General features: G+C 44.5%; 1 protein-coding gene across 2 annotated transcripts in view; it reads right to left on the bottom strand.

The window, feature by feature from the left end:
• The window catches only part of LOC137368956 (lactosylceramide alpha-2,3-sialyltransferase-like), a 138,140-nt gene that overhangs the window by 27,690 nt on the left and 85,908 nt on the right, over window positions 1-24,542 (bottom strand). For both annotated transcript variants that reach the window (XM_068029340.1, XM_068029330.1), the window contains 2 exons: window positions 16,603-16,946; window positions 12,261-12,447 (listed from right to left, as the gene is read on the bottom strand). In XM_068029340.1, the coding sequence (XP_067885441.1) occupies window positions 12,261-12,447; window positions 16,603-16,946 (531 nt within the window). The remainder of the gene's footprint in view (window positions 1-12,260; window positions 12,448-16,602; window positions 16,947-24,542) is intronic.

Raw genomic sequence — 24,542 nt, 5'->3', positions numbered from 1 at the left:
TTGAATGGTGGAGCAGGCTCGAAGGGCCGGGTGGACTATTCCTGTTCCTAATTCGTATGTTTGTATGTTCGTAGAAGAAGGGATGTCCTTGAGGGGACAAACAGGATATGATCATGCTACTAGTGGTATTCTATAGGCCTCCAAAGAGTGAGTGTGGCAAGTAAGAAAAGCAAACCTGGAAGGAAATCACAGATGCCCAAAAACTATCGAGTGGTGATACTGGGGACTTTAATTACCCAAATGTGGATTGAGATAATTTTAGAGTAGAGTAAAGAGTAGGGAGGGGGGAGGAATTTCTCAATTGCGTTTTCCATTGCCCTGATCGATATGCTCTCGGCTCAACTTGAAAGGAGACGTTGCTGGATCTGATATCGGAAAGTGAGGTGGGCCACGTGGACCCAATGTCTCTGGGAGAGCACTTGGGTAAGAGTGATCATTGTATTATAAAGGTTTAGACTCATAATGCAGAAAAACAAGGGACAATAAGGTAGAATGACTAGATTGGCAGAGGGCTAATTTCATGGCAATGAGAAGGGCTCCAGCCAAGATAAAATGGAACCAAAGACTGACAGAAAAAACTAAAGCAACAATGGGTTATTTTTAAATGAAGAGATGCTTCAGGTACAGGCTTGGTACACTCGAACATGGGCAAATGACAGGAGAACCAAGAACAGGACTCCTTGGAGAACGAGGGAGATAGTCATTTTGGTGTAACAAAAAAAAGTGTACGATACAAGTCACGTGAATGCTTCAAGTGAGAACCAGGCCAAATACAATAAGTTGAGACGGGAGGTGAAGAGGAAAATAAGACTGGAAAAGTGAGAATAGAATGACAATCAACATAAAAGGGAACCCAAAAATCTTGTATTGATATGCTTTTTATTCATTCATTGGATGTGGATGTCACTGGCTAGGCCAGCATTTATTGCCCACCTCTAATTGCCCTTGAGAAGGTGGTGAGCTGCCTTCTTGAAATGCGGCAGTCCATGTGGGGTAGGTACACCACAGTGCTGTTACGAAGTTCCAGTATTTTAACCCAGCGACAGTGAAGGGAAGGCGATATAGTTCCAAGTCAGGATGGTGTGTGGCTTGGAGGGGAACTTGCAGGTGGTGTTCCCATGCATCTGCTGCCCATCTGCAGTGCATCTTGTAAATGGTACACACTGCTGCCACTGTGTGTTGGTGATGGAGTGAGTGAATGTTGGTGGATTGGGGGCCAATCAAGTGCTATGTTTTGTCCTGGATGCTGTTGAGCTTCCAGGGTGTTGTTGGAGCGCCACCCATCCAGGCAAGTGGACAGTATTCCATCACACTCCTGACTTGTGCCTTGTAGATGGTGGACAGGCTTTGGGGAGACAGGAGGCGAGTTATTCGCCACAGGATTCCTAGCCTCTGACCTGCTCTTGTAGCCATGGTATTTATATGGCTACTCCAATTCAGTTTCTGGTCAATGGTAACCCCCAGGATGTTGACAGTGGGGGATTCAGCGATCGTAATGCCATTGAATGTCAAGGGGAAATAATCAGATTCTCTCTGGTCGGAGATGGTTATTGCCTGGCACTTGTGTGGTGCAAATATTACTTGCCGCTTATCGGCCCAAGCCTGGATATTGCTCAGGCTTTGCTGAATCTGGACATGGGCTGCTTCAATATCTGAGGAGTTGCAAATGGTATTGAACACTGTACAGTGAACATCCCCACTTCTGACCTTATGACTGAAGGAAGGTCATTGATGAAGCAGCTGAATATGGTTGGGCCTAAGACACTACCCTGAGGAACTCCTGCAGTAATGTCCTGGAGCTGAGGCAATTGGCATCCAACAACCACAACCATCTTCCTTTGTGCTAGGTACAACTCCAACCAGCAGAGAGTTTTCCCCAATTCCCATTGATTCCAGTTTTGCTAGGGCTCCTTGATGGCATACTCGGTCAAATGCTGCCTTGATGTCAAGACTGCGATGGAATATTGTCCACTGGCCTGGATGGGTGGAGCTCCAACACCACTCGGGAAGCTTGACAGCATCCAGAACAAAGCAGATCACTTGATTGGCACCCCATCCACAAACATTGACTCCCGCCACCACCAACACACAGTGGCAGCAGTGTGTACCATCTACAAGATACACTGCACCTCACCACTGGAGTTCAGCTCTTTTGTCCATGTTTGAACCAAGGCTGTAATGAGGTCAGGAGCGGAGTGGGCCTGGCGGAACCCAAACTGAGCGTCACTGAGCAGGTTATTGCTGAGCAAGTGCTGCTTGATAGCATTGTTGATGACACCTTCCATCACTTGACTGATGGGGTGGCAATTGGCCAGGTTGGATTTGTCCTGCTTTTTGTGCACAGAAAATACCTGGGCAATTTTCCACATTGCCGAGAAGATGCCAGTGTTGTAGCTGTATTGGAACAGTCTGGCTAGAAGCATGGCACGTTCTGGAGCACGGGTCTTCTGTACTATTGCCGGAATGTTGTCAGGGCCCATAGCCTTTGCAGTATCCAGGGCCTTCAGTTGTTTCTTGATCGAATTGGCCGAAGACTGACATCTTGCAGGGAACATAGAAACTTTTACAGTCAGTTTTTATGTGAAGAGAAAAAGATTGGTGAAGACAAATGTAGGTCCCTTACAGTCAGAAACAGGGGAATTTATTATGGGGAACAAAGAAATGGCTGACCAACTAAATGCATACTTTGGTTCTGTCTTCACATAGGACACAAATATCATACCAGAAATGTTGGGGAACACAGGGCTTAGTGTGAGAGAAGGACAGAGAGAAATCAGTATTAGTAGAGAAATGGTGTTGGGGAAATTGATGGGATTGAAGGCCGATTAAATCACCAGGGCCTGATGGTATGCATCCCAGAGTACTTAAGATAGTGGCCCTAGAAATAGTGGATGCATTGGTGGTCATCTTCCAAAAATCTATAGACTCTGGAACAGTTCCTACAGATTGGAGGGTAGCTAACGTTTACCTCCCTTTTTAAATAGTGGGGTTGAGAGAAAGCAGGGAATTATAGACCAGTCAGCCTGACGTCGGTAGTGGGGAAAATTCTAGAGTCCATTATCAAAGATTTTATAGCAGAGCATTAAAGAACAGTGGTAGAACGGGGCAGCGTCAGCATGGATTTACAAAAGGGAAATCATGCTCGACAAATCTACTCGAATTCTTCGAGGACGTAACTAGTAGAGTTGAAGAGGGGGAGCCAGTGGATGTGGTTTATTTGGACTTTCAGAAGGCTTTCGACAAAGTCCCACATAAGAGATTAGCATGTAAAATTAAAGCGCATGGGATTGGGGGTAGTATATTGTGATGGATAGAAAATTGGTTGGCGGACAGGAAACAAAGTAGGGATAAATGGGTCTTTTTCCGAATGGCAGGCAGTGACTAGTGGGGTACCGCAGGGATCGGTGCTAAGCCCCCAGCTATTCACAATATACATTAATGATTTAGATGAGGGAACTAAATGTAATATCACCAAATTTGCAGATGACACAAAACTGGGTGGGAGGATGAGTTGTGAGGAAGATGCAGAGAGGCTTCAGGGTGATTTGGACAAGTTGAGTGAGTGGGCAAATGCAAGGCAGATGCAGTAGAATGTGGATAAATGTGAGGTTATCCACTTTGGTAGCAAAAATAGGAAGGCAGATTATCTGAACGGCTATAAACAGAGAGGGGAATATGCAGCGAGACTGGGTGTTCTCGTACACCAGTCGCTGAAGGTAAGCATGCAGGTGCAACAGGCAATAAAGGTAAATGGTATGTTGACCTTCATAGCGAGAGGATTCAAGTACAGGAGCAGGGATGTCTTGCTGCAATTATACAGGGCCTTGGTGAGTCCACACCTGGAATATTATGTGCAGTTTTCGTCTCCTTATCTGAGGAAGGATGCATTTGCTATAGAGGGAGTGCAGCGAAGATTTACCAGACTGATTCCTGGGATGGCGGGACTGACATATGAGAAGAGATTGAGTTGGTTAGGATTATATTCGCTGGAGCTCCGAAGAGTGAAGCGGGATCTCATTGAAACCTATAAAATTCTAACAGGACTTGACAGGCTAGATGCAGGAAGGATGTTCCCGATGGTGGGGGAGTCCAGAACCAGGGGTCATAGTCTAAGGATGCGAGGTAAACCTTTTAGGACTGAGATGAGGAGAAATTTCTTCACCCAGAGAGTGGTGAGCCAGTGGAATTCACTACCACAGAAAGCAGTTGAAGCCACAAGATTGTATGTTTTCAAGAAGGAGTTAGATATAGCTCTTGGGTCTAAAGGGATCAAAGGATATGGGGGGGTAAGTGGGAACAGGTTACTGAGTTGGATGATCAGCCAGATCATAATGAAGGGCAGAGCAGGCTCGAAGGGCCAAATGGCCTACTTCTGCTCCTATTTTCTATGTTTCTATCTGTGATTCTGGGGACTTCAGGAGGAGGCAGAGATGGATCATCCACTCAGCACTTCTGGAAGATTATTGCAAATGCTTCAGCCTTATCATAAATAGTAAGTGGGTAGTAAGAGGTGGAGTGGGGGCCGATTAGGGACATAGAGGGTAATATGTGGTTAGAGGCACAGGGCAAGGCTAGAATGCTTACTGAGTACTTTCTGTCAGTGTTTACTAAGGAAATAAATTTCTGAAAATATCAGTAGAATAGACGAGAGTAGAGGCAATGGATAGGGTAAAAATTGAGAAGGGAGCTGGCACTGGAAAGGCTGGCTATGCTTCGGGTAGGTAAGTCACCTGCTCCAGATGGCTTGCATACCAGGTTGCTAAAGGAAGTGAGGGTGGAGATAGTGGAAGGGCTTGCCGTAATGGTCCGATTTGCCCGAGATATATGCAAAGTGCCAGAGGATTGGAGAGTGGCAAATGTGACACCCTTATACAAGAAAGGGTGTAAGGACAGTCCTAGTAAATTCAGGCAAGTTATTTTATCAATGGTGGGTAAGGTTCTAGAAACAATAAATCAGGGGAAAAAAAAAATCAATAGGCACTTGAAGAGGTTTGAGTTAATTAAGGGTAGCCAGCACAAATTTATACAAGGCAGATCAGCCTTGACTAATCAAATTGAATTTGTTGAAGTTACAAAGGTTGATGAAGGAAATGCGATCGATGTTGTTTATACAAATTTTAAAAAGCGTTTGATAAAGTACCACATAAGAGGCTGGTTAACAAAATTGAGGCTCATGGAATAGGAAGGTCAGTGACCAGCTGAATTTAAAAAAAATTGGCTTAAGGACAGAAAACAAGTCATGACAAATGGTTGTTCTTCAAGCTGAAGGATGGTGCTGCCCAAGTGTTAGTGCTGGGACCACTGCTTTTTTTTTCTATATTCAAGTGACTTGGACATTGGAATACAGAGTAGAATTTCAAAATTTGCCGACAATACCAGACTTGGAGGAGTGGCAAACAGTGAGAATGATTTGAACCACCTGCAACAGGACACAGCTAGGCTCGCAGAATGGGCACTGAGGTTAAATGGAATTTAATATAGACAAGTGTGAGTTGATGCATTTTGGCAGAAGGGATAGGGTGCGGCAATGTCAACTTAAAGGCATAGTTCTAAAGAATATGCAGGAACAGAGGAACCTGGAGGTGCACGTGCATAGATCTTTAAAGGTGGCAGGAAATATTGAGAGTGGATAGCAAAGCATAAGGTTCATAAATAGAGGCAGAGAGTACAAAAGCAGGAAGTTTTTCTGAACCTTATAAATCTCTGGTTAGACCCCAACTGGAGTATTGCAACCAGCTCTGGTCACCATGCTTTAGTAAGGATGCGAGGGTCCTCCAGAGAGTGCAGGGATTTACCAGAATGGTCCAAATGGTGGATTTTAGTCACAAAGTTAGGTTGGAAAAGCTGGATTTGTTCTCCCTGGAGTAAGGGATAGAGGGGCACAAGATTATAACAAGTTTAGTTGAGTTGGACAAGAAACTGTTGCCATTAACTGATGGTACAAGGACTAGGTTTTGGGCAAGAGATGCAGGGGGAATGTGAGGAAGAACCTTTTATGCAGAGGATGGCAATGACCTGGAACACTCCGCCCACCAGGGTGATGGAAGCAGAGATAATTATTTCATAAAGGAAATTCAATGGGCACTCGAAAGAAATAAACCTGCAGGGCTACAAGGAATTGAGCAGGGGAGTGGGACTGACTGGATTGCTCCGCGGAGAGCCGGCAAGGACCAAATGGGCCAAATGGCAGCCTTCTATGCCATAAATGAAGATGAAAAATCACTAAAATGACTGCGACTAACGACTCTCACTTTGTGCAGGATTAAGGAGAGTTCCTTAAAACGTAGCATGTATGTTCTAATCCATCCTCTCTCTGACAGTGAAGTACGCCAAAGTACCAACCCTATGACTGAAAGAGAAAACTAAATACTCAGCTCTTCACCAATAGAAAAGAAATTTGCAGCACAGGAGGTTATCCTGATTTATAAAAGAGACAAATAAAGATTATATAAAGTTCTGACTAGAGTTAAATTGTGTCTGGCACAAAGAGAAATCAGTTCCAGATTGTGTCTTAGAGGTAAACTTTATTACTTTGGTGCAGTTAGGGTTGAGAGGGAGCTGCTGGCACTACTGCAGTAGGGAACTGCTAAGAGAAGGTCAGGTACTTCCTGCAAGGGAGGCAAGATCAGCGAGAAATCACCTGGCTGTTCTTGTGGACTGTCAAATGACCAGTTTAGAGTGGCAACGTTGTTTTCCTGCCTATAGGCAGGCAGCCATTTGTTTCAACTCAATTTCATGTTTCTCAGGAATAAAAAATAAAGATACCTTTTGGGTCATTTCCATCTTCAGCTCTATATAAAGACCGAAGAACCCATTAAGTAATTTCCTCCTGATTCAATATGATCTGAAATGAATGAATTCCCCGCCTGTAAAGCTATCGCTTGCCGACTGAAAGAAGAACAGATGATCCTGCACATATTGCAAACTTATTGCCTCAGACACAGAACACAGAAGTCAGAGTGTATCAAGCCTGTATCCACAGTACCTTGCTCTATGGCAGTGAGGACTGGACAACGTATGTCAGCCAAGAGCGACGTCTCAATTCATTCCATCTTCGCTGCCTCCGGAGAATCCTTGGCATCAGGTGGCAGGACCATATCTCCAACGCAGAAGTCCTCGAGACGGCCAACATCCCCAGCATATACACCCTACTGAGCCAGCGGAGCTTGAGATGACTTGGCCATGTGAGCTGCATGGAAGATGGTAGGATCCCCAAAGACACATGGTGCAGCGAACTTGTCACTGGTATCAGACCCACCGGCAGTCCAGGTCTCCGCTTTAAATACGTCTGCAAACGCGACATGAAGTCCTGTGACATTGATCACAAGTCACGGCTGAGCGGTCAATTTCAGTGTAAGTTACAAGTTAATCCCCTTTTGTTTCGGAGGACCAGGGGACTGCTGGGTAAGGGAAAACTATTTATTTGGGCAGTGGCAGTACCCGAGACACTACACGTGTAGTGTCTCCCACCCACCCTCCTCCTCTAACCAAAAAAAAAGGACTCTGGTGTGTTGATAAGGTAAGCTTTTTATTTAAAAAGTTCAGTCCGTCGGATTGCTAAGCGAACAAGTTTTGACTTTATTTTTTCGTTTGGTTTTTCAGTAGATTTGTTGGGAATCTAGAATAGTGGGAATGGAGGTAAAGGCAGTTGTATGTTCCTCCTGCAGAATGTGGGAGGTAGGGGTCGCCAAGAGTGTCCCTGCTGACTGCATCTGCGGGAAGTGCACCCAACTCCAGCTCCTCGCAGACCACGTTAGGGAACTGGAGCTGGAGCTGGATGAACTTCGGATCATTCGGGAGGCGGAGGGGATTATTGACAGGAGTTATAGGGAGGCAGTCACACCTCAGGTAAAAGAAGTAGGTAGATGGGTTACCGTCAGGGGAAGGAAAGGGAACCAGCAGGCAGTGCAGGGATCCCCTGTGGCCGTTTCCCTCAACAACAGGTATACCGTTTTGGATACTGTTGAGGGGGACGACTTACCAGGGGTAAGCAATGGGGTGCAGGTCTCTGGCACAGAGTCTGTCCCTGTTGCTCAGAAGGGAAAGGGGAAGAGGAGCAGAGCATTAGTCATTGGGGACTCCATAGTTAGGGGAACAGATAGGAGGTTCTGTGGGAACGAGAGAGACTCACGGTTGGTGTGTTGCCTCCCAGGTGCCAGGGTACGTGATGTCTCTGATCGTGTTTTTGGGATCCTTAAGGGGGAGGGGGAGCACCCCCAAGTCGTGGTCCACATAGGCACCAACGACATAGGTAGGAAGAGAGATGGGGATTTAAGGCAGAAATTCAGGGAGCTAGGGTGGAAGCTTAGAGCGAGAACAACCAGAGTTGTTATCTCTGGGTTGTTGCCCGTGCCACGTGCTAGCGAAAAGAGGAATAGGGAGAGAGAGGAGTTGAACACGTGGCTGCAGGGATGGTGTAGGAGGGAGGGTTTTGGTTTCCTGGATAATTGGGGCTCTTTCTGGGGTGGGTGGGACCTCTACAAACAGGATGGTCTTCACCTGAACCAGAGGGGTACCAATATCCTGGGGGGGAGATTTGTTAGTGCTCTTCGGGGGGGGTTTAAACTAAATCAGCAGGGGAATGGGAACCTAAATTGTAGTTCCAGTGTACAGGCTGTTGAGAGTAGTGAGGTAGGGGATAAGGTTACAGGGACGCAAGAGGGCACTGGCAAGCAAGAACTTGGTTTAAAGTGTGTCTACTTCAACGCCAGGAGCATCCGGAATAAGGTGGGTGAGCTTGCAGCATGGGTTGGTACCTGGGATCCTGATGTTGTGGCCATTTCAGAGACATGGGTAGAGCAGGGGCAGGAATGGATGTTGCAGGTTCCGGGATTTAGATGTTTCAGTAAGAACAGAGAAGAGGGTAAAAGAGGGGGGGGGTGTGGCATTGTTAATCAAGGAAAGTATTACAGCGGCAGAAAGGACGCTTGAGGACTCGTCTACTGAGGTAGTATGGGCCGAGGTTAGAAACAGGAGAGGAGAGGAGAGGTCACCCTGTTGGGAGTTTTCTATAGACCTCCGAATAGTTCCAGAGATGTAGAGGAAAGGATAGCGAAGATGATTCTCGACAGGAGCGAGAGTAACAGGGTAGTGGTTATGGGGGACTTTAACTTTCCAAATATTGACTGGAAATACTATAGTTCGAGTACTTTAGATGGGTCTGTTTTTGTCCAGTGTGTGCAGGAGGGTTTTCTGACACAGTATGTGGACAGGCCAACCAGGGGCGATGCCACATTGGATTTGGTACTGGGTAATGAAACCGGCCAGTTGTTCAATTTAGATGTAGGTGAGCACTTTGGCGATAGTGATCACAATTCGGTTAGGTTTACCTAAGCGATGGGCAGGGACAGGTATATACCGCAGGGCAAGAATTATAGCTGGGGGAAAGGAAATTATGACGCGATTAGGCAAGATTTAGGATGTGTAGGATGGGGAAGGAAACTGCAGGGGATGGGCACAAACGAAATGTGGAGCTTATTCAAGGAGCAGCTAATGCGTGTCCTTGATGAGTATGTACCTGTCAGGCAGGGAGGAAGTTGTCGAGCGAGGGAGCCGTGGTTTACTCAAGAAGTTGAAGCGCTTGTCAAGAGGAAGAGGGCGGCTTATGTTAGGATGAGACGTGAAGGTTCAGTTAGGGCGCTTGCGAGTTACAAGCTAGCCAGGAAGGATCTAAAGGGAGGGCTAAGAAGAGCAAGGAGAGGACACGAGAAGTCATTGGCGGATAGGATCCAAGAAAACCCTAAGGCTTTCTATAGGTATATCAGGAATAAAAGAATGATAAGAGTTAGAACAGGGCCAATCAAGGATAGTAGTGGGAAGTTGTGTGCGGAATCAGAGGAGATAGGGGAAGCGTTAAATGAATATTTTTCGTCAGTATTTACAGTAGAGAAAGAAAATGTTGCCGAGGAGATTACTGAGATACAGCCTACTAGGCTAGATGGGATTGAGATTCACAAGGAGGAGGTGTTAGCAATTTTGGAAAGAGTGAAAATAGATAAGTCCCCTGGGCCAGATGGGATTTATCCTAGGATTCTCTGGGAAGCCAGGGAGGAGATTGCAGAGCCGTTGTTGTTGATCTTTATGTCGTCATTGTCGACAGGAGTAGTGCCGGAAGACTGGAGGATAGCAAATGTTGTCCCCTTGTTCAAGAAGGGAAGTAGACACAGCCCTGGTAATTATAGACCTGTGAGCCTTACTTCGGTTGTGGGTAAAATGTTGGAAAAGGTTATAAGAGATAGGATTTATAATCATCTTGAAAAGAATAAGTTCATTTGCGATAGTCAGCACGGTTTTGTGAAAGGTAGGTCGTGCCTCACAAACCTTATTGAGTTTTTCGAGAAGGTGACCAAACAGGTGGATGAGGGTAAAGCCGTGGATGTGGTGTATATGGATTTCAGTAAGGCATTTGATAAGGTTCCCCATGGTAGGCTATTGCAGAAAATACAGAAGTATGGGATTGAAGGTGATTTAGAGCTTTGGATCAGAAATTGGCTAGCTGAAAGAAGACAGAGGGTGGTGGTTGATGGCAAATGTTCATCCTGGAGTTTAGTTACTAGTGGTGTACCGCAAGGTTCTGTTTTGGGGCCACTGCTGTTTGTCATTTTTATAAACGACCTGGATGAGGGTGTAGAAGGGTGGGTTAGTAAATTTGCGGATGACACGAAGGTCGGTGGAGTTGTGGATAGTGTCGAAGGGTGTTGTAGGGTACAGAGGGACATAGATAGGCTGCAGAGCTGGGCTGAGAGATGGCAAATGGAGTTTAATGCGGAGAAGTGTGAGGTGATTCACTTTGGAAGGAGTAACAGCAATGCAGAGTACTGGGCTAATGGGAAGATTCTTGGTAGTGTAGATGAGCAGAGAGATCTTGGTGTCCAGGTACATAAATCCCTGAAAGTTGCTACCCAGGTTAATAGGGCTGTTAAGAAGGCATATGGTGTGTTAGCTTTTATTAGTAGGGGGATCGAGTTTCGGAGCCACGAGGTCATGATGCAGCTGTACAAAACTCTGGTGAGGCCGCACCTTGAGTATTGCGTGCAGTTCTGGTCACCGCATTATAGGAAGGATGTGGAAGCTTTGGAAAGGGTGCAGAGGAGATTTACTAGGATGTTGCCTGGTATGGAAGGAAGGTCTTACGAGGAAAGGCTGAGGGACTTGGGGTTGTTTTCGTTGGAGAGAAGGAGGAGGAGAGGTGACTTAATAGAGACATACAAGATAATCAGAGGGTTAGATAGGGTGGATAGTGAGAGTCTTTTTCCTCGGATGATGATGGCAAACACGAGGGGACATAGCTTTAAGTTGAGGGGTGAAAGATATAGGACAGATGTCAGAGGTAGTTTCTTTACGCAGAGAGTAGTAGGGGCGTGGAACGCCCTGCCTGCAACAGTAGTAGACTCGCCAACTTTAAGGGCATTTAAGTGGTCATTGGATAGACATATGGATGAAAATGGAATAGTGTAGGTCAGATGGTCGGCGCAACATCGAGGGCCGAAGGGCCTGTACTGCGCTGTAATGTTCTAATTCTAAAAAAAAAAATTCTAATTCTAATGGGAGTCAGTTGCCAGTGATTGCCAGAGCTGGCGGGCAGCCATAAAGGCGGGGCTAAAGTGTGGTGAGTCGAACAGACTTAGCAGTTGGCAGGAAAAAAGACAGAAGCGCAAGGGGAGAGCCAACTGTGTAACAGCCCTGACAACCAATTTTATCTGCAGCACCTGTGGAAGAGTCTGTCACCCATAGAATTGGCCTTTATAGCCACTCCAGGCGCTGCTTCACAAACCACTGACTGCCTCTAGGCGCTTGAGACAAGGAGGCCAAAGAAAGAAGAAAGAAACCTCAAGATGTTACGCTTTCACTGGAGTATTGGCAGATGTAACAGTCGAGGAGTTTTAAACTTAAGTCTGAGTGCAGTTGCCTTTTCTAGATATGTTATGGAGCAGATGGCCTGAGAATGCAGAGATACAGGAAATGAATAACCTACAGAACTACTGCAAAAGTACTACAATCTACTGCAAAAAAAAGTCAACCATTTACGCATTTTGAGGGACGGGCTCGGTAGAGGCCGTGACTGAGGTTTGCCAATGGTTCTTGAAGATCTGCATGGACAGATCATTAACAGCAGCAATGAAGCTCACATACTGCCAGCCAACTGTAATGCCACAAGGGCCATCCACCACCTCGAGAGGTCATTACTGAAATCAGCTGTCGTGCAGTTGCAAATAATATGCTTCAGTATGAAGTGTTGAAATTTTAGTACAGCTACTTACCACTTTTTCTTTTTTAATCATAGCCTTCAGCCAGCTGAAATCTACTCCCTTATACATTACAGCAACAAACAGCATATAAGGATCATAGTCAAGTGGAGATTTTGGTGCTCCTTCTGGATAGCTCATTCTGATAGTGGTTTTGTTACCAACATCTCGAGTGAATCCTTGGATTGGTGCATTGTTCAGCCTAGGTGGGAAGCATATAACATTAGTCAGTCATTTACAGCACAGAAGGCAGCCATTTGGCCCATCAAGTCCACGCTGGCTCTCTACGAGAGATGCAGTCATTGTATGCATTCAAATCAAAAAAATATTCCAAGCATCTTGAAGCTGCACTCATAAATACGTTCCCTGCAGCGGGGAACCAGGAGTTCTAAGTTTGTGTTGCCTGCCTGGTGCCAAGTGTAAGGATATCACCTTGTGGTTGGAGAAGAACTTGGGAGTGGGAGGGTAAACATCAAGTTATCGTGGTTCACATCGGATGCAAGAACACAAGCAGAACCTTATTTCTCTTTCTGCGAAGGGAGCTCGCGAGCTCGTGTTGAAATTAAAAGGCAGAATCGCTCAGGTAATAATCTCTGGTTGGGGCGGCACAGTGGTTAGCACCGCAGCCGCTCAGCTCCAGCGACCCGGGTTCAGTTCTGGGTACTGCCTGTGTGGAATTTGCAAGTTTTCCCTGTGACCGCGTGGGTTTCCACCGGGTGCTCCAGTTTCTTCCCACAGCCAAAGACTTGCAGGTTGATAGGTAAATTGGCCATTGTAAATTGCCCCTAGTGTAGGTAGGTGGTAGGAGAATGGTGGGGATGTGACAAGGAATTTTGGATTAATGTAGGATTAGTGTAAATGGGCGGTTGTTGGTCGGCACAGACTCGGTGGGCCGAAGCATCTGTTTCAGTTCTGTATCTCTCTATGTCTATGTTACCCGAGCCATTTGCAAACTTGGATTAGAAGCTTAAATGCGTGGCTGTAAGTGTGGTGTGGGTGGCAGGGAATTTGATTCATGGGGCTCTGACACCAACACAAGAAAGAGGAAGCTGTTCCTTGGGGCACTTAAACTGGGCCGGAACCAGTGACTCCTGGCAAATCAAAATAACTAGGACATTAGATACAACTTTAAATGAAGGGGTAGGGGAGGGAACATTTAGGAAAGGGTAAATTCAAAAGCAATAAAAAGGGAAATGTCAAGTCTATAGACAAGGGTTGTCCGACATACGGCCCGCCAGAGGTTTCCATCAGGCCCGCGTATATGAACTGCACCTGGGCCATTTCTCATTCTCGCCAAGGGTCCGTGACTGGAGATGAAAATTTCCCACTGCCAGAAGAGCTTTTAAAAAAGATCGGAAGTCAGTTTCACAGCTGACAGCGGGGAACAGTAGTTTCCAAACTTCAGACAGACACAGGGTATTCTGGCAGGTTCCAACTTTTTTCTTCAAAAGCCCTGTTGGAAACCCTGCCCCCCGCCCACCTCGCCTAGTCTGTCTGAAGCTGGGAAACCACTGTTGCTGATGTCAGCAGCTGCCAGTTCTGAAACAAACTTGCGATCTTCTAAAAAAAAAACTGACCAACCATCTGCTGAGTGTTCCCGCTCCCGGAGGCAGAGAGCGAGGGGGGGTGGGCAGAGAACACAGAGAGTGGATAATACAAGGAGTGACAGACAGAGCGAAAGTAGAGTGATCAAGAATATTCCTGACAGATGGACATCTATCCGGAATACTGTGCATCGCCACAACAAGCAGATAGTGACGACTTGTGCAAGCAAAAGAAAATGCCAGGTATCTCACTGAATCAGTGTCCAAAGTGATGAGAAAGCAAGTCAATAATCCTTTCTTTTAAAACTTCTTCACAAAGGTGCACATTTGTTTTAGTTTTAATTGTGAGATAAATGTTTAATGCCTTTATCTTTCTGAATCTGTCTCACTGGCCCCTTAAGACAAATATTGTATTGTGGCCCCCCCTCCCAAACATGAAAAGATTGCACAACCCTGCTGTAGACAATATACAGTGACTTGGATAAAAGCCCCGAGTCAGGAAGGGACAAAGAATGTAATAAAGGTAATGCGGTATTAGTAACTAGGATGACATGAAAGAAAGATATAGTCAGGCACTATATTTGAATGCACAAAGCTTTCTCAACAAAATAGATGAATTAATAGCACAAATAAAAATCAATGGGTTGATCTAATAACCATTTCAGAAAAATGGTTGCAGAGTGAACAAAGTTGGGAATTAAGTATTCCATTATACTGAATTTTAGAAGAGATAGACAAATTGGAAAAGGAGGGCAGGGGGGAGGGGGGCTGACCTGATAAAAAAAAAAATATGGGATAAGGATAGTAGGAAGAAAAGGCTTTAGCTCAGAAAATCACATTGTTGATTCAGTTTGAGTAGAGCTGAAGAAGGGGCAAAAAACACTAGTGGATGTAGTTTACAGGCCCCTTAACAATAGTTATAGAGTTAGACAGTGTATAAAGCAAGAAATTAAAGATGCATATAACAAGGGTGGTACAGTAATCACAGCTCACCTAAATCTTCATAGAGACTACGCAATCCAAATTTGCAGTAATGGTATGGAGGACAAATTCATGGAATGCATTCAAAATAGTTTTCTAGATCAGTTTGTCAAGAAACCAACCAGGGAGTGGGTCATTTTAGATCTAGTATTGTGCAAACAGGGTTATTTAATAGCTTGTAGTAAAGGAGACTCTGGGGAATTGCGATCATGTTATGATGAATTTTATATTGAATCCAAGAGTGATTTAGTTAAGTCCGAAACTAGGGTCTTAAATCAAATTATGTAGGTAGCAGGGTGAAATAGCTACGGTAGACTGGGAGACTAGATTAAAAGATATGACTGTCGATAAGCAATGGAAAACTTTTGAAGAATTAACTCATAATTCACAATAAATACACATTCCATTAAAGAATAAAAACCTCACCGGAAAAGTTAACCCAACTGTGGCCAACAGGATAAGTTAAGGTTCGTATTAGATTAAAGGAAGAGGCTTATAATCTTGCCAAAGAGTAGTAAACCTGAAGATTGGGAGGATTTTAGAACTTAGCAAAGAATGACAAAGAAATTGATAAACAATAAGAAAACAGAATGAGTGTAAACTAACCAAACACAAAATAAAGATCGGAAAACCTTCCATAGATATGTAAAAAAGGAAGAAATTAGTGAAAGTAAGCCTGAATCCTTTACAGGCAGAGACTGGAGAAATTATAATGGGGAATAAGGAAATGGGGGAAGACATTCAACCAATACACTAGGCTGGATTTTCAGTGAAGGCGGCAAGTTCAGAGGCGGGCATGCCGGCAATTTCATGCTAGCAGCCGGTGTGCCTGCCTACATGTTCCTGCCTCCGGCTTATTTTCAGTGAGACCACTGGCTACCCATCGTCCGGCGACAGGAAGCCATTAAGGTCAATTAAAGTGACAATTGAGGGCACTCATCATACACAGATGAGCCCCCCAGCTGAGGCTGAAGCGCAGCAGATGGATGGAGGGGGCCTCCTGGCAGCAGGCTGGGGCATCAGTGATGTCTCCTTTAATTCCTCCACAATGAGGATTTGACAGGTGCGGCCACATTTTATTTTTAAACTTTCTAAAGTCTTCACAGAGCGCCTCTGCCTTGAGGTGCCCTCATTTTTCTACCTACACCGGCAAAGCCCACCTCTCCTGTTGGGGCTGCTGGCCACCCAGAGCCTCAAGCACTCTGATTAGCTCTCCTGGCTGTGGAGTCGACCACCCACCGTCCTTAACTGGGCAGGGCTCACAGAGACAGCCTCGTAATCGGCTGGCTCCTCGAAAATCTCCTTCCGGTTTCTACTTCACCTGTAGGGAAGTCCCTAGCACCATTATCTTGAGATGACAGGTTATATTTTAGAATTGCATCATACAGGAATAGATCTGTGCAGCATTTAGTTATCGATACGAAAGATCTTTGAATTACACTTAAATTTTTATTTCATTGAGAAAAGCTGGTGATGTATTTAGATAGGCAGATCGTCGAACATAAACGAATGTTTTTAAAGCATCACAAGTCATTTGAACAGTAAAATAAAAGCAAAAGTAGAAACAGAAAGTGCTGGAAATACTCAGCAGGTCAGGCAGCATCTGTGGACAGAGAAGCAGAGTTAACTTTTCAGGTCGGTGACCTTTCTTCAGAACTGGCTTTACCAGTCCTGATGAAAGGTCACAGACCTGAAAAGTTAACTCTGCTTCTCTCTCCACAGATGCTGCCTGACCTGCTGAGTATTTCCAGCACTTTCTGTTTCTATTTCATTTGAGCAGTATTCTCTTCTGGAAATGTGATTGGTATACACAAAGATGCAATATTCTGTACCTGATGACAACATCAAATTTATTCAAATAGGGTCCAAGACCTAACCCCCGTAGTATTCCACCACTTCCTAAGACAATACAGCGCTTGCAGGGCTTTCTTTCTAGTTCTTCTGGCAATGATACCATGGGCATGAGAACAATGAGTTGGTTAAAACTATTCTGGTGCATGTGAAAGCCAAATGGAGTGTTATACTTGAATACAGAGTCACGTAAAATGGAATCTCTCTCCAGGAAGGGACGCATGCTGAGGTCATATTTGTGAGGAAACAAAATAGCCATCTCTTGCTCAACAAAGGATTTCCGACATTTTTGCCCCAACACTTTTTCAGCATATCTCTGGGCATCCTGTAAAAGGAAAATAAACAATTAATATAAGAACTAAAGAACATCAGAAATAGGAACAGGAGTAGGCCAATTGGCCCTTTGATCCCATTCCACCATTCAGTAAGATCATGGTCATCTTCCACCTCAACTCCACCTTCCCGCGCTATTCCTATATCCCTCGACAACCACAGGAATAGCGCCGGAAGACTGGAGGATAGCAAATGTTGTCCCCTTGTTCAAGAAGGGGAGTAGAGACAGCCCTGGTAATTATAGACCTGTGAGCCTTACTTTGGTAGTGGGTAAAATGTTAGAAAAGGTTGTAAGAGATAGGATTTATAATCATCTTGAAAAGAATAAGTTCATTAGCGATCGTCAGCACAGTTTTGTGAAGGGTAGGTCGTGCCTCACAAACCTTATTGAGTTTTTCGAGAAGGTGACCAAACAGGTGGATGAGGGTAAAGCATGGATGTGGTGTATATGGATTTCAGTAGGGCGTTTGATAAGGTTCCCCATGGTAGGCTATTGCAGAAAATACGGAAGTATGGGGTTGAAGGTAGATTTCGTGCTTTGGATCAGAAATTGGCTAGCTGAAAGAAGACAGAGGGTGGTGGTTGATGGCAAATGTTCATCCTGGAGTTTAGTTACTAGTGGTGTACCGCAAGGATCTGTTTTGGGGCCACTGCTGTTTGTCATTTTTATAAATGACCTGGAAGAGGGTGTAGAAGGGTGGGTTAGTAAATTTGCGGATGACACGAAGGTCGGTGGAGTTGTGGATAGTGCCGAAGGATGTTGTAGGGTACAGAGGGACATAGATAGGCTGCAGAGCTGGGCTGAGAGATGGCAAATGGAGTTTAATGCGGAAAAGTGCGAGGTGATTCACTTTGGAAGGAGTAACAGCAATGCAGAGTACTGGACCATTGGGAAGATTCTTGTTAGTGTAGATGAGCAGAGAGATCTTGGTGTCCAGGTACATAAATCCCTGAAAGTTGCCACCCAGGTTAATAGGGCTGTTAAGAAGGCATATGGTGTGTTAGCTTTTATTAGTAGGGGGATCGAGTTTAGGAGCCACGAGGTCATGCTGCAGCTGTACAAAACTCTGGTGCGGCCGCACCTGGAGTATTGCGTGCAGTTCTGGTCACCGCATTATAGGAAGGATGTGGAAGCTTTGGAAAGGGTGCAGAGGAGATTTACTAGGATGTTGCCTGGTATGGAGGGAAGGTCTTATGAGGAAAGGCTAAGGGACTTGAGGTTGTTTTCGTTAGAGAGAAGGAGGAGGAGAGGTGACTTAATAGAGACATATAAGATAATCAGAGGGTTAGATAGGGTGGATAGTGAGAGTCTTTTTCCTCGGATGGTGATGGCAAACACGAGGGGACATAGCTTTAAGTTGAGGGGTGATAGATATAGGACAAATGTCAGAGGTAGTTTCTTTACTCAGAGAGTAGTAGGGGTGTGGAACGCCCAGCCTGCAACAGTAGTAGACTCGCCAACTTTAAGGACATTTAAGTGGTCATTGGATAGACATATGGATGACAATGGAATAGTGTAGGTTAGATGGTTTCACAGGTCGGCGCAACATCGAGGGCCGAAGGGCCTGTACTGTGCTGTAATGTTCTAATGTTCTAACCAAATGGAGTCATCACATCATTTACAGCACAGGAGGAGGCCACTTGATCCATCAAGTCCATGCCGCCTCTCTATGGAGCTAGGCAGTCAGTCCCACTTCCCGGCTCAACCCCCAAGCCCTGCAAGTCTATTTCTCTCAGGTGGTCACCCAACTTCCTCTTGAAGTCATTGATCGTCTCCGCTTCCACCACCCTTATGGGCAGAGTGTTCCAAGTCATCACCACCCGCTGCATAAAAAAAGTGCTTCCTCATATTCCCCCTGCATCTTTTGCTCAAAAAACTTTCAATCGGTGTCCTTGTACCATTTGTTAACGAGAGCAGTTTGTCCTTGTCTAACTTATCGAAGTCTGTCATAATATTGTATACTTCTATTAATGCTCCCCACAATCTCCTTTGTTCTAAGGAGAACAATTACAGCTTTTCCAACCTAATCTTGTAACTAAAATCTTCCATCCCTGGAACCATTCTAGCAAATCTCCCCTGTGCCCTCTTAAAGGCCCTCACATCTTCGTGTGCGGTGACCAGAACTGGACACAACACTTCAGTTGGGCCTAACCAGATCAATCTGTCTTGAATATACTCAACAAATGAGCAACCACAGCTCTGGGGTAGAGAATTCCAAAGATTCACAACTCTATGAGTGACATAATTTCTCCTCATCTCAGTCTTAAAATGCCAACCCTATATAATCGGAGACTGTGATCCATAGTCTAGACTCCCCAGCAGGGAAAACATCTTCCCAGCAATCAGTGAACATCCCCACTTCTGACCTTATGATGGAGGAAAGGTCACTGATGAAGCAGCTGGAGATGATTTTGCCTAGGACACTACCCTGAGGAACTCCTGCACTGATGTCCTGGGACCGAGATTACTGGCCTCCAACAGCCACAATCATCTCCCTTTGTGCTAGGTATAACTCCAACCAGTGGAGACTTTCCGAGTCCCAATGACTCCAGTTTTGCTAGGGCTCCTTGATGCCACACAGTCAAATGCTGCCTTCATGTCAAGTATAGTCACTCCCATCTGACCTCTTGAGTTCAGCTCTTTTGTCGATGTAACTGGCTCCACTCACCACAGATTTCAGCTCATTCGGAACTCTGTTGCCCATCTCCTAACTAGTATTTGACAAATCTAGGTTTCTTTTTTGAGGATGTAACTTGTATGGTAGATAAAGGGGAACCAATCAAGGCAGTATATTTGGATTTCAAAAGACATTCAATAAAGTGCCAATTAAAAGGTTATTACACAAGATATGAGCCCAAGCAGTTGGAGATAATATATCAACATGGATAGAGGATTGAACAGATTAGGGATAAACAGGTTATTTTTAGATTGGCAGGCTGTTACTAGTAGGGTGCTGCAAGGATCAATGCTGGGATGTTAAATTATTTACAATCTATATTACACTCAGTGTCTTCTAATTTTGCCGACAATAGAAAGATGGGGGGAAATTCAGCTGTGAGGAGGACATAGAGCCTGCCAAGCAGCATAAAGAAGAAAGCAAGAAATAGGAGCATGAGGCCATATGGCCCCATGAGCTTGCTCCACTATTCAAGATCACAGTTGATCTGATCTTGGCTTTAACTCCACGGTCCTGCCTATTCTCAATACCCTCCACTCCCATGGAGTTCAAAAATCTGTCCATCTCAGCCTTGAATATATTCAATGACCCAGCCTCCACTGTTCCCTGGGGTAGGAAATTCCAAAGATGCACAACACTCGAGAAGAAATTCCTCCTCATCGCTGTCTTAAACGGGTGGCCCCTTATTCTGAATATGCACCCCCCCCCCCACAACCAGCGGTTAAGCGAAAGGAGAGGGGGTGGGGGGAGTCACACCCACTGTAGATGATAGCAATCCACTGCAAGAGGACTTAGGCTTGCACCGACAAGTGGCAGATGGAATTGAATTTAATTGAAAGGGAAATCATGCTTGACAAATCTACTAGAATTCTTCAAGGACATAACTAGTAGAGTTGATGAGGGGGAGTCAGTGGATGTGGTTTACTTGGACTTTCAGATGGCTTTCGACAAAGTCCCACTTAAGAGATTTGCGTGTAAAATTAAAGTGCATGGGATTGGGGATAGTGTATTGCGATGGATAGAAATTTGGTTGGCAGCCAGGAAACAAAGAGTAGGGATAAATGGGTCTTTTTCCGAATGGCAGGCAGTGACTAATGGGGTACCACAGGGATCGGTGCTAGGACCCCAACTATTCACAATATACATTAATGATTTAGATGAGGGAACTAAATGTAATATCACCAAATTTGCAGATGAAACAAAACTGGGTGGGAGGATGAGTTGTGAGGAGGATGCAGAGAGGCTTCAGGGTGATTTGGACAAATTGAGTGAGTGGACAAGTACATGGCAGATGCAGTAGAATGTGGATAAATGTGAGGTTATCCACTTTGGTAGCAAATACAGGAGGGCAGATTATCTGAACGGCTATAAACAGAGAGGGGAATATGCAGCGAGATCTGGGTGTTCTCGTACACCAGTCGCTGAAGATAAGCATGCAGGTGCAACAGGCGGTAAAAAAGGCAAATGGTATGTTGGTCTTCACAGCGTGGGGATTCGAGTACAGGAGCAGGAATGTCTTGCTGCAATTATACAGGGCCTTGTGAGGCCACACCCGGAATATTATGTGCAGTTTTCGTCTCTTTATCTGAGGAAGGATGTTCTTGCTATAGAGGGAGTGCAGCAAAGGTTTACCAGACTGATTCCTGGGATGACGGGACTGACGTATGAGGAGAGATCGAGTCGGTTAGGATTATATTCGCTGGAGTTCAGAAGAGTGAGGCGGGATCTCATAGAAACCTATAAAATTCTAACAGGACTTGACAGGGTAGATGCAGGAAGGATGTTCCCGATGCTGGGGGAGTCCAGAACCAGGGGCCATAGTCTAAGGAAACAGGGTAAACCTTTCAGGACTGAGATGAGGAGAAATTTCTTCCCCCAGACAGTGGTGAGCCTGTGGAATTCACTACCACAGAAAGCAGTTGAGGCCAAAACGTTGTATGTTTTCAAGGAGTTAGATATAGCTCTTGGGTCTAAAGGGATCAAAGTGTATAGCGCGAAAGCATGAACAGGTTACTGAGTTGGATGATCAGCCATGATCATAACGAATGGCGGAGCAGGTTTGAAGGGCCAAATGGCCTACTCCTGCTCCTATTTTCTATGTTTCTATGAATAAACACGTGTAAACTGATGCATTTTGGCAGAAGGGATAAGGAGAGACAATAAAGAAAGACTTAACTGTGCAGTTCTGAGGAGTGTGCAGGGACCAAGGAACGGAGTTCATGTGCATCAATTTTTGAAGCTGGCAGGACATATTGAGAGAATAGATAGCAAAACATATGGGATTTTGATCTTCATAAATAGAGGTTGAGTACACCAGCAGGGAATCTATGCTGAACCTTTATAAAGCTCTGGTTAGGACAAAATTAGAGAGTACTGCGTCCAATTCTGCTCAGCAAACTTTAGGAAGGATGTGAGGGTGCAGAGGACATTAACCAGAATGGTTCCAGGGATGAATGATTTTAGCTACGCTTAGGTTAGAGAAGTTGGTGTCGTTCTCCTTAGAGCAAAGGAAATTGAAATTAGATTTGATAGAGGTATACAAGATTATGACAGGTTTAGATAACATAGACCAAGAAAAGCTGCTCCCATTAGTTGATGGCACAAGAATTAGGGGGACACAGCTTTATGATTTTGGGCAAGAGATTCAGTGAGGGGATGCGAGAAAGAACTTTAAGAGCAAGCAGTAATGATCCGAAACACACTGCATACGAGGGTGGTGGAAGTAGAAACGATGAATGATTTCAAAAGGAAATGGGATGGACATTTGAAGAAAATAAACTTCCACGGCTACAGGGATGCAGCAGAGAAATGGAACAGACTGGATTTCTCTGCAGAGAGCTGGCATGATTTCGATGGTCCAAAAGGCCTCCCTCTGTGTCGAAATGACTGATTGTTCACTAGACCCATTTGGCTGAAGAATCGACTCAGTATTTTTTTTTAAATGCAGTCACGTGCTGAGCTTCATTCAGCATGCTCACAAAGCTTTCTTTATTAGTTGTCCGCCAACATTCTTGACCAGATGTGGTAGCACTTATAGAGCTTCCACTGATCTAATGTTTCATTCAAAAATACACCACCCCAATAATGCACACACTGAGTACTGCACTGGTGTCAGCCTAGATCAAGTGCTCAAGTCTGTACTGGACTTAAACTTGATCTTCTGCTCAAAAGGTAGGAATACTACCAACTCAGTTTAGTTGACTCTTAACTGAGTAACGCAAGTAGCTCCTGTTTCTAATATTTAAGACTGCTAAAATCTCTTCCAAGATCAGTGACACTTCCTATTATAAAGGCCAGACAATTTGCAATGGCTTAATTGATCATACCACGGGCTAAATTTGTGAGCTCCAAACTGGGTGGCTTAAAAATATATCCATAACCTGTGATCTCTGTGCTATCACCTTGAAACCTTAATGGCAGGTCAACACAGAAAACACATTTCCCTGAACTGGATACATGCCTAACTAATCAAAATATCAGAAATTTAACAGCAACAGAACCAGCTACTAAACTGAAAAATGCGGCTTTTCAACATGCCCTCAAACCTTGCTCTACAAATGAGTCTAATTTATTTTATTTACCTCTAACTTTTCCTTCTATCTGAATGTACAAATCTATTTTTCTGGATGAAAAAAATTACAAAACTCCCTTCTAATCTTTAACTTGCAGTGCCCGATGCTATAATTCAAACTGGATTCAAACAAATTTGTTTCCACTGATTTTTCATTAATTCTTCAATCTGAACATTTGGAACCTTAAAATCTTTTCCCAAAAGAAAACCCAAATTCCATATTTTCCACAAAATTAACTAGAATGATGTTGTTTCCTTGCCTCCAAACTAAATCATGGACAATAATTACTATGATTTGGCAAGCAAAATGGATTTTGAATATCTTGCACGCCAACAATACATTTATCTCTGCTCATGCAACGAGCAATTTATTTGTCGTTTCGACAGCCAAGTATTGTGGGTTTAATTATCGGAGCAAGAGAGATTCAAAGAGATACTTGACAGAGATATTTGTCTGAGGACATGGAGGTTACAGAATTACTAAATTATTTGGTGGATTTTATTTTTCAAAAACACTGAAAGTGGGAGGGAGAGAGAGAGATTGGAAAAACCCTAGTAACACAAGAACACTATCTTAGAAAGGTTCAGGAAGCGGAGATAAACAAGGCTCCTAGCTCTGACAATTTCCATCCAAGAGTGAATTTAGCTGAAGTCACTGTAAACCCCCACACAAATAGCTTTTAAAAGATCATTTGTATCAGAAAGCATTCCAAGGGATTTGAGGTAACAGTAAGACTACAACCTTTAAAACTGAGTTACAGAAATGTGAATCTTATTTCAAATTTAAAGTATTTGAGAATTTGATGAAGGACAGCAGAACAGATCATCTACTCGTCTACTGAGGTAGTATGGGCCGAGGTTAGAAACAGGAGAGGTGAGGTCACCCTGTTGGGAGTCTTTTATAGACCTCCAAATAGTTCCAGAGATGTAGAGGAAAGGATAGCAAAGATGATTCTCGACAGGGGCGAGAGTAACAGGGTAGTTGTTATGGGGGACTTTAACTTTCCAAATATCGACTGGAAATACTATAGTTCGAGTACTTTAGATGGGTCAGTTTTTGTCCAGTGTGTGCAGGAGGGTTTTCTGACACAGTATGTAGACAGGCCAAACAGGGGCGATGCCACATTGGATTTGGTACTGGGTAATGAACCCGGCCAGGTGTTAGATTTAGATGTAGGTGAGCACTTTGGTGATAGTGATCACAATTCGGTTAGGTTTACCTTAGCGATGGGCAGGGACAGGTATATACTGCAGGGCAAGAATTATAGCTGGGGGAAAGGAAATTATGATGCAATTAGGCAAGATTTAGGATGCGTAGGATGGGGAAGGAAACTGCAGG

This window comes from Heterodontus francisci, chromosome 1 (assembly GCF_036365525.1).
Source record: "Heterodontus francisci isolate sHetFra1 chromosome 1, sHetFra1.hap1, whole genome shotgun sequence".
Lineage (NCBI taxonomy): Eukaryota > Metazoa > Chordata > Chondrichthyes > Heterodontiformes > Heterodontidae > Heterodontus > Heterodontus francisci.
This window is presented reverse-complemented; position numbering and strand designations above follow the sequence as displayed.